This window comes from Sesamum indicum, linkage group LG1, assembly GCF_000512975.1.
Source record: "Sesamum indicum cultivar Zhongzhi No. 13 linkage group LG1, S_indicum_v1.0, whole genome shotgun sequence".
NCBI lineage: Eukaryota > Viridiplantae > Streptophyta > Magnoliopsida > Lamiales > Pedaliaceae > Sesamum > Sesamum indicum.
In genome coordinates, this window is record NC_026145.1 from 17,780,260 (window position 1) to 17,791,601 (window position 11,342).

The 11,342-nt window shown below is 34.0% G+C and overlaps 1 protein-coding gene across 4 annotated transcripts; it reads right to left on the minus strand.

Moving 5' to 3' along the window:
• Window positions 36-7,252, minus strand: LOC105172665 (SKP1-like protein 21). Of its 4 annotated transcripts, none has more exons than XM_020694264.1 (11): window positions 6,952-7,252; window positions 5,480-5,671; window positions 5,071-5,162; window positions 4,687-4,908; window positions 4,352-4,543; window positions 4,132-4,242; window positions 3,915-3,993; window positions 3,101-3,222; window positions 2,728-2,909; window positions 1,054-1,187; window positions 36-583 (listed from the first exon to the last, which is right to left on the minus strand). In XM_020694264.1, exons 3-10 carry the CDS (start codon window positions 5,104-5,106, stop codon window positions 1,058-1,060), a joined length of 1,074 nt encoding a protein of 357 aa, XP_020549923.1. In that variant the 5' UTR covers window positions 5,107-5,162; window positions 5,480-5,671; window positions 6,952-7,252; the 3' UTR covers window positions 36-583; window positions 1,054-1,057. The 4 variants fall into 4 exon arrangements, with proteins under 4 accessions (XP_020549923.1, XP_011092526.1, XP_020549924.1 ...); XM_011094224.2 differs by having other exon boundaries at window positions 5,477-5,671; XM_020694265.1 differs by having other exon boundaries at window positions 5,071-5,239; window positions 5,477-5,671.

Sequence of the window (11,342 nt, forward strand, 5' to 3'; positions counted from 1 at the left end):
GGGAAAGTTACAGTCAGCATTCAATACCCTTAAAATCCACAAAAATGACATCCTGCCCATAACTAAATCACGTCAGATCCCTGATATTTACAGTACTTCCAACTCACTTGGCTGGTGTGACTTACCAGCAGCAATACCGTGTCTAATCACATAGTTGACACTCTGTTACAAAAAGCAAACAACAGTCTATGACTACATCGGGTCCCTCTAGCGGTGAAATTCTCAGTGTCCTGTCTGTCTCTGATAAAATTCCAAACAGACAAAAGGAAAAGGAGAAAAAAGGAGGAGGAAAAAGAAAGGGAAGGGAAGTTGAAGAAAGAGAGTGAAAAAAATGGCTGGTGTTGGCATCTTAAAACCATTCTTTCCCTTATTGTTTCCTGTAAACACGAGAGGTCAACACAAATGCAAAACTGTCTCTAACAGCGTCAAAAATTCGCCGATGAAATTGAGTCTCAATCCACATTGATGTATGTTCCAAGTTGGTGTCCCGGTCAGATACATTGACCAAAAAATTTTCTGGTGGGTCTCCATTTTGAAGTTGAATAAGTGTATTCTGAGGATCATTTCTGGTGCTGATCTAAGCCTGCACACGACGAGCAAAGTAAAACAAGTTTATGCAAAATATCAGCAATCATCCATCCCAAATCAAATAACAATGCTCCATGATGAAGACTTCTGATTAAGATCGTTTCCAGAACAAAATAAGGCTAATCATGAGACACCAGAAAATCCGATGAACCACAAAGAAGCAGAGCTATGCATAAACAGGTCCTAAGAGTTTCAGTAAATCTTTGAAGAAAGAATATACATATTCTGGAGGCAGCATGCAAAATATCATAGCCATGCACAACATCAGTCAATGACGATTCTAACCATCTGCAGAAATGCATGTTCATTCTAAAATGTAGGTCAACACATAGAACAGGGCTACCAGGAAACAGATAAATTATCCATCTGCATATGAAAATACCATATGGAAACAGCATCATATCTTATCATACAAGACTTGGATAAAGGTAGAATAAGACAAGAAACACAGAAGAATAGACGTACTTGTTTATCTCCTCAAGGAACCATTTCCATTAATGGTTAACCGTAGCGGTCTTTTCTCTTGACCCAAAGAAAGAATCTCTTGCATTCTCTCTGGCCAATCTGAATTCAACCTTCTGGCAAAGTCCTCCACTTCCCTGTCAATCAAATAGGAGGATGACAATTGTCACACAAAAGATATAACCCATACAACAAGAATGCCAAGGATATTAGTGCTAATCTTGGCAAGCTCTCTGTTCCATTATTAACTTTCTTCATTGTAATACACGGTCCAAAAGATATCACGCAGCATAACAAGAACGAATTTAAGCATTTCAAGCTTCTCTTTCGTAACTTTTGACGAACTTAAGCTAGTATGATACACCTAAGTACATTATAAATGCTTCCAGACTGAATCAAGAAATCCCCAAATCCAAATGGTAGTCCGCAAGCAAAAACATACATGTATCTCGCAGTGTAAGTATAGGACGAGAACAGTAATTTCCCTTCTCCGAATAACGATGTCTTAAACACTCATCCAATTAGAAGTGTTTTTAAAGAGAGAAATATAAGGAATGGAACATCTTGCTACCACAAAGTCCAGTGACAAGTCTGGAGCTCCCAAATAAATCTGGCCTATGGGTAAAGATCACACTATCTGTCCACAGGAGGAAAAGGATTTCATAAATGCCAAGACCTTTTGTAACCGGTACTCTGAGATTCTCAAATTTGATGGGCTTGTTACAACCATTCCTTCCCCTTGCCGAGAATGATCCATATATATTGAAGTCAAAGATCTCTCTCCCTCGGTAGTTTCCTTGTTTCCCCTCACTGCTATTCCTTTTCTAACCATTTCCGGCCTCCAAGTACTCCCCCCACTAGTTAAAAGCCGGTACTCAGGCGTTGGGTGCCTGACAATATATTGGAAAAAGTAGTACCAAATTCAATGAGCTTGTCCCATTATAAGGAAATGTACCGAAACTTTCTAGTGGATTCCCAATTTTCCAGGGGGTAAAATGATTAGATTTGGTCAGAGTGGAAAGTTATACATTGAATCCATGCACACTCCGATACCCATTTATTGTTGTAAAAGGTATTTTAGCTACTTTACCAACAGTGCTTCTTGGTTTCTCAAATGAGCTTCCAACTTCTATGATTATGATATAAGTAAACCATCAATAAGTACGTAGCTGAAGACACATTGAAGATCTCGAGCTATATATAATATCCTTGCATCAATCACTGCATAGTATAACAGGTAGCTACAACACACTTCCCCGAAAGAGAACCATAAAAACTTGGTAATTTTATTTCATTCTCCTCTCTGTAACTCATTAAATAAATGGAGAAGTTCCTTTTTATATTCTAGGGTAGGGGTCAACTTCACATAACATGTTTTTCCTGATTGTTTTGAAAGATGGGACCAATCACTTCCAAATCTGTTAAACACATAATCAACCAAAAATGCGTCTTGCTTCGAGACTAATAATCAGGATAGAACATTTAAATATATCCAACAAAATGATCACTTGCATCTAACAACTTAATAACACAACATCATTGATGGTAATATGCGGGAAGAACTAAATAAATTAAATGAACAAGCAGCATCCAAATAAGCGAACAACCATTCTTTCTTTCTTTTAATTCTTTGAGATCCTAAGCCCAGAACCGGCCAGGAGAAAAGCATCGACTCACCTATCAATTTTTTCTTTTAGTGCAGGGTCAATATCATCATCTAAATCACAATCATCAAACTCATCTTCAGCTGCTAATCCGGCATCTTCAGTGTCCAGCAACTTTGTTTCGTGGCAAACATCGGTCAGAAGCTTGCCATGTAATGAAGGTTTACTGCACACAGAATCAAGCTCATTTGATTCCTGCAGCATAGACTGATGTCAAGCAAAACACCCATATGCATGCATCAACATATATGCCTGCAGTTGAAGTCCTCTTCCACAGGGAAATAGAAACTGAGGCAATTAATTAGTAGTAATGCATCTCTGACAAAGTCTTGACACTAAGATGAAGGCCAGAAGTAGACAACTACACAAAAATGAATGATTCTTACCTTCTTGTTCATATCTACAGCATTGCTTGAAGATGACGTGCTGTTTGAAGGTGTAGTTTTGTGATGATCTTTCCTCTTACGATTCTTCTTTTTATTTTTAGAAGTTCTACTACCCTTAGAATCTGAAAATGAAACCATACACATCAAAGGGTCCACCTCAAAATAATAGAATAAGGGAGGAGAGGAGGAAAGAAGATGGAGGGGTAATGCATGCATGGATTCAACTTCACCAAATTTGTTTCAACAGGCAGATCACATTGTCAAGCTAAGTACTGCTAGGACCATAGACAAAACAAAGTAAACTCTACCCAATTTATTACCGGAAGGTTGATTATGGCAGTAGACAGAAGAAAATAGAGAAAACATTGGACGTGGAGCTCCAACTCCAAGGCAAAGAGAACTTCAGTCACAACTAAAATAATTTTGTCCAAACTGTAAGAATTTATACAGCTACTGCAAGATGACAACAGCAAAGAAACCACTCCTACTGGAACTCCTCCAACCCATTATATAAAATTAACCTAAGGGAGATGTGAGAAAAATGAAGACAACTTCAAAAACCAAGGAAAGAAAAGAAGCCACATCACAACTCCTGCTAAAATGATTGTATACATGTATTTCTCTTTTTCTTATATGTAAATTTTAGACCCAAAAATAGAAAGAAACAAAGAATATCTAAAATAGCTACCAGACTGAAAAGGAAAGGAAGTTTTATAACATTATCCCATTAAGAATCTTTGTGGCATCAACTTATAATCCAAAATGCACAAGGAATAAAATGAAACGAATGTCAAAGTGATTAAATAACAAGTACCATCATTGTCTCCATTAATAAACGATAAGAGGTCATCCACTGAACGCTCATCTGCATGTTCCTCTTCAACCTCAACATTCTAAAAAACACATGAAAGCCACTGTTTCAGTCTCAAGAGCAGTTAATTGACATATGAATATCAGTGTCGCTGGGGTAAACCAACATAAAAATATAGCTGGTAGATCACATCAGAATACAAAAGCAATGCCATGATTACCTTTAATCTCTCTCTTTCTTTTAATTCTTTCCTTTTCCTAGCATACAATCTATTCAACAGCCGAATCCTTGGATCATCCATGGTGTTTTTTATGGGCTCCAACTTCTCTTCCTGAATAAACGGATTAACAAAATATAAGAAAGAAGAGACGGAATAATAGGATTGTTCCCAAGGGAAAAAAGGAAATTAAGCATGTACACTGCTTGCAATTACAGAACACCTCTGTAAGATCATCAGGCAGATGAAATATCTCTCGTATTTCCTCAGGTGTCCTTCCTTCAATCACCCGAGCAAGAGCTCGACTAGTGAGATCGACAAGTGGCTTCAGCTGCAGACTGTCAGCAGCAGATGTCAACTCACAAAGCCTCTTAGTATCCATTCGGACAAACTTCTCGTCGAAGGACTTCCTCTCCTGCGCCAAAGTATGAACAGAATTAAGAATTATTTTTCTCTATCGTCTGGTGCGAATGCACAAAAGACTCTCATCGCCACTGATAAAACGATCAGGTGAAGAAAAGAGAGTTAACAATGTAGAGTTGAATAATCTGTAGTTACCTTGTTAGAACGGCCGGGTACTTGATGAAATCTGCAATAGTCAAGAATCAGGCTCAGCATGGGAGGATTGACCCGTGAAGGAAGAGAGATGGGATAATTCTTTGAAGATCCCATGCCTGAGTGTATTTCCTGACATATAAATGGGCAATACATGGCAACCTCTTGCTCTACTTGCTGTATTGAACCATCAGACATTTGAAGCCACACAAAAGCCTTCAGCATCTAACAATGCACAGCAAACAATTCAAATCAGCAGCAATTGAAAGAGAAAGAAACTGCAACACTGAAATCATGAGCGTTCAATATTTTATGCCAAAGGAAATAGGTAAAGGGTTGGTGCGCGATCTTACATTACCAAATAAGTATAAACGATGTAAAGCATACCTCAGGTTTTATAATTTCACTATCAGCTTCCGTCATTGTACACAATTTTGCAACAAGGGGTTGTCCAACTAAGAAACTTCACAACTAATTACCTGCAACAACGAGTGCCGGCATAAGGAATATACACATTGGCCTTAATTCAGCTCCAAGTAATGATTAACAATCATGCCTGCATTCATTTCAGAAACCTGGTCTCATGGAACTTCAATCAATTGTATTATAGGACACTCTGAATAATATGTGTAACTTGAGCTCATATGCAGGATTGCTATAACGTATAAAACTCATCTATAAACTAATTTATGATTCTCTTAAGTAGAAGAAGATATTCACTCTCTGTGAAGATTAATTGGAGTAGAAATCTCAAATAAGAGAATGTACTAAGCGAAAGATTCAGAGCTACTACCACTGGAAATCCACAGCACGGATTACTATGTTCTTCTCGAATTGACCAGTTCTGGAGTATGACTTGTAACACTTTTTCAATGAGGCTTAGTTCACTTTCTATAACCCCAAGTCTCCAGCCCCTGCCTCATCAGATTCAGCAGTAAAACTTCCAGGTGCTCTATTACAAGAAATACATTCCGCAGGAAGTCACAACCTGCAGGAAACCGCATCATCACCATTAACCATCCAATGCAAATAGACCACCTAGTCCCAAATAATAATAGACACTGCTGTCTAAAAGAGGGGAACATTTCCATCAAAACCACCTTGACAAAATACAGGTCCATCGTAAAAACACAAATCAGCTAAACCCCCTTAAACAGAGAGGCACGGAATGCCTTAACTAAAACACCCCTAAACCCTCAAAGTTTCAACTCATCTTACAACTAATCACCGCCAAACCAGTTCCGGAGACACATCCCACAACACCAAAAGTCAGCGTTGCTGCCACAATTCCTAACATCTCTTTTGCCGAACCATACAACCTTTCATGCCTATACATCCCAAGCCTGCCAAAGTGTCCAACTCTGGCAGCATATGCAAAAGGAAAGCTGAACTTGCAGGAAGTGATGTTATGACTGTAGATAGAAAGGGATCTTCCACATTGGTTGGATTTACAGAACAATATCTTCTGCTTGGAAACAGGACATTAAATCAAAATGACCCACAACCATAGTACAGACATGCAAACTCAGAATTGAGGAGCATGTTCGATTGACCTTAACCCGGAGAATTTTGTAGGTCCACTCACAAGATGAAATAAAGCACACTTTGCCACATGCAAGGTGAGTTGCAGTTCATATTTCTACTCCCCCCCCCCCCCAATCTAAATAAAAAATTCTTTTTTCCAAATTTGCCATCATGTGTCAGAATAATAACTGTTCAATCCAACGGCTCTTTCAAAGAATACTGAAACCTCATGCAGCACGATGATCATACCTTAACAAAAGAATTAAGATTAAACCTTGATCAACTGCAATGGCCAAGCATCATAATCATTAAAAGTTTCGAACCAAAAAAACAAGGATAAAAATTTCCAAAAGCGTAGAGGTTCAACTCTTACTGATAATGAACCGTATCATACTCATTCCTCAACGAGTATATTCAAACATAACCCACGGAAAAAGAAAAAAACCAAAAAACATTCTGACCAATCAAGAATCATGAAATGCTGGTCCAGAAAAGCCCTAATCCCCCGACTCAGCTCAAACGTCATCCCATTCCTATCCCTAACCCAACAAAAATTACCAGGAAACGACACCAATTAACAGTAAAACAAGAACAAACCAAAATCATAGAACAAAATCCAACCACACAACAAACAAGAGACCCGCTCCTGTCCTCCATCAAATTCAGACCCAAGAAACCAAGTTAGCAAGCAGCAAACTTGCTTCCCTTTTTCGTGTGAATAGAAATAAGAGGGAAAAACCATACCTGAAAACTCAAATAAAAGAAACAACAAACAGTTTCTGGTAAATGGAGCTTTGAATTATGGAAATGGCGGTCGTCCTCGAGACCGGAGAATGGATAAATATGCGAGCGAGAGACAGAGAGAGAGAGAGAGAGAGAGTACAATAAAAAGGGAATAATCTTTTTCTTCTGTTCTTGAAAAACAAAAACAAAAAAAAAAAGAACCTCTTCTCGCTTAATGATTTCAGTGTAGGAAAATCAGAGGATGGTTAGATACAAGTTGTGATGTATCTATCCAATATCCATGGGTTGGGGTGCTACTGCTTCATTCCCATTTCTCCTCTCATATTTATTACAATTTCAAATATTCAAAATTAATTATTCTATTATCATTTTGTTTTCAAGATTATTTTTAATTTTATAATTTTTTAAATAACAATAAATATCTATAAATTTTATAAGAATCTTTGCAACTTATTCTTGTTTTGTAAGGTGAAATGTTGGTCATAATACCAAATTATGACGCCACTTTTAGTTGAACTCCTTTGTGTGTTTGGTACCCTCTTTTAGGTGAATTTAAGGACTATGCACTTACATCTTTTGTATTTTTATCTGCCTATCATTCTATTTTGCATATCCAATTTCTTAAAATACATCCACTCCTTCACTTTATTTTTTCTATAATTAATCTGAAAACCAAACTTTATGCTTTCTATATATTTGTATTTAATTGAGTTTGATTTCGTCACGGCATCTATCAAATATACAATTTATTTAAGAAAAAAAGTAAATTACAAATTTCACATGTTTTATTAAATCAAAAAATTAGAGTATAAAATGACACGTTTTTATACTTATATATTATATGATAAAGAGATATATGTACTTGAATTTTTATTTAAATAAGATAAAAATATGTATAGTTTTTCCTTTTTCTTCTTTTGTCCTTAACAGGAAGAGAATATTGAATACGAATTGGACTAAAATTAAAAGCGCAGTCATTTTGGGCCTACCCAGTAATAATATAAAATGGGCCATAAATCAAATGTCTCTTATCCACTTTGGGATGGGCCTTATGGAGTTTGCATAAGCCCAAACATGCCAAATATTGCTGGACTCATCACCATTCCAAATATATACTTCATCACATTAAAAATGAATGAACATAATATTGAATTATTTTTTAATCTGATTTTTACTTGTACATTGATATAAAAACTCTTTATTTTTTTCGGACAGAGATATATAATTTTAACTTACCAAATCGAGTTTCTCTTCTCAATTCGATTTGGTAAATAAAAAAATTTGATTTAATTATTATCTCATAATATATATATAAATAAATAAACTAATAATATATATATATATAAATAAAATCATGCACACCGTATATTTAATTATCCTAGATTAGTATTTAATATGAATTTGAATTTTTTTGTGTATTTCCAGTACTCATTCATTACTTAACTTTGAGTCTGTAAAATATATTAAAATTCAAACTATTTAATTCACAAATTATATATTACTTTATTATAATTAAAAAGATATTTTTTTCAATTAATTTTTTTTATTTAAATTTAAAATACAAAATTATTAAAAAAAATCTTTAAATTATATATATAATATAAGGACAATATTATTCAAAAATTTAATTATAAATATTAATTTAGAAAAAAAATATTATATTAAAAATAGTTTAGGGGTCAAAGTATAGTTTGTCCATTTTTTTTATAAGAAATAAGTTACATAAAAAACACCAATTGAAAGCACTAAGCCCTATACAGCCATACTTTACAACTCACCCACAAACTAAAACAAATTAACAAATCAAGTGTGATTGAAAAGACAAGTCTTGTTATCCACATCAACTCTGTGTGTAATACTTATTACAAGAATTGCCACACACACACACACACAGATACACACACAACAAATAAGGACATGATCAAAAGACAGCCAAATTTTTGCAGGATTTGAGCATCTGCTTCTATCATCACATGGGCACCACATAGTGGATTGGTCTCCTGTGTTTCCCACTCCAATTTTCCACCCCTTCAAAATTTAAATTTAATTTTGATCAAATACTAAGACTCAAATTTCATAATTCATATCCACATGGGGGTCCATCCATCCCACCATCAATCAATGTTCAACACATGATATGGGACCATTTGCTTATTATCATTTTATTTTTCTAAAAAAAGATATACTTTTGTTTTTGGATTTATGAATTTCAAATTAATTGAATACAGTTCAAAATATGTCAAAAAGAATCATACTATTTTCCGTTAGATTCGCCCTGAAATTAAATGATATTGAAAAATCCAAGCACCAGCTATTTGAAAATATTATTACATGTGTTGTGTAATTTAATATTTTTTTTTAAATTATACATTAATTACGCTACAAGTGTAATATATTTAATTTTAATTTAATCGAACTCATTTTAAGATATATAAATATAGAAAGAGAGGGATATTTAAAAAAAAGGGAACATAGAATTAAAAAAAAATAGGGAATTTTGAAGAAATAGAGTAATATTACAACTGATGAGATGGTCCTACCCACTTCATGTTGTCTAATTGAGGTCCTTCACAAATTAATTGGCTATCATTATGTTTTTGGGTAAAGGAATCCTATAACCCTCTAACCTAACCCATTTACATTATTAATAATTTATAAATATTTTCTACAATGTAGGAAAAAGAAAAGTGGGACCGCAAGATCAATTATTTTTGCAATAAACATAAAATTTTAGATGTATTATTTAAATAAAATTCAAATTAATATAAATTTTCATATTTTTCCATTCAAATTCGAACAAAAATTTAACTTAGAGTTTTCTTATTCTTTTAAATACATTCTAATTATTTATTTATGGGTGTAAGGGCTGTGCATGCACTTTAACGAATTCTAGAATAGGCTGGAGGGGGGGGGGGGGGGGGGGGGTCTGTTCACGGGTGGCACGTGTACTGCTGGCTCTTACCCTCTGTCTTTTTATTTTATGTGCTCTCTTTTTTTTTCTACTTTTTAGGCGTAACGGTCCCAAACAGCCGTCAAGCTCACGCTATCCACATCTTTTCTTTTATTTTATTTCCACTCTACCCCCCTCTCCTTTTATTATTTTGGTTTTCCACCCACTCACCTCCCACGCCAAAATGACTACTTATTTAAGCATTAAAATAAAATTTTTCTCTTTTTAATATAATAAATAATATAACATAATTAGTTATCATGGTCTCTCGTTTATTAAATCAAGAGACTCTTATAAAATTAAAAAAAATAATTCAATCACACAATAACGCTATTTTTTAGAACGAGATTATATGCCCATCACAAGTTTTTGTTTGATAATATATATAAACGTCTCATGTTTGTTTTAAATAATGAATTTGAGTGTATTTAATTTAATTAAAAAATAACTAGAATAAATGTATAGAAAAAGCCGAATTGAAGGATGGTGCTCTGCTGCTAAACGGCAAAAGTTACAGCTTATCTCATTGGCTATCATTTGTCTTGTTTTGAACTTTCCAGAAACCAGTTTCTTGTACTTTTTGATATTAGGTTTTCACCCCTTTTATTTGCAAAATTTGCATCTTAGTCCGTAAATTTGAATTGGGATATCAACTTCTCAAAATATTGTAGGAAAAATAAATTGTAAAGAGACAGACGTGTCTCCAGAAAGTACTATAAATTAAAAATATTTTATAAATATAATTGAAAAATAAAAATACAACTTAAAATACTAAACTATTGAAATAATGTTGGTAAAGGCAAATCCCTTTAGATGTTTTATCTTCAATTATTCATGCATTTTACATATATGATAGTTTTATACGAAGAAAAGATGTAAAATTTATGACAATTCTGATTATTTTATAATTAATGTAAAATGATTAGCGAGTGATTACACAATATAGGTAGCTATTTATTCGAAATTTTGTTTACCTAAATTAGGTTGGGGTGGACTAAACCAATTACAGAGTACGTGTGATATATTTATTTACTTTTTTTTAACTATAAATCAATCAAATCGTAAATATATTATGCTTGTTATGCAATTAATTTAGTTTTGATACAGTCGATTTTGGTTATAATTTTCCCTGGCTACCCAAAATTCCAAAAAGATGTGATTTCGATCATTAGTTGATAAAAGGGAAAAATGCACGTCACCCCCCTGTGATATACGAAATATGCATAATACCTCATTGTGTTAAAAAAATATCAAATTATCCTCTTTTTAAGATAAAGAAATTTACTTCCTAATCCTGAAAGTAACCTACACGCTAATTGATATTTAAGAATAAAATATTATTTTATATTTAAATATAATATATAATATTTATAATATATTTTCATTTAAAAAAAACCCTCCCCCAGTCTTCTTCCCCGTTGCACCCCCCCAACTCTTTCTT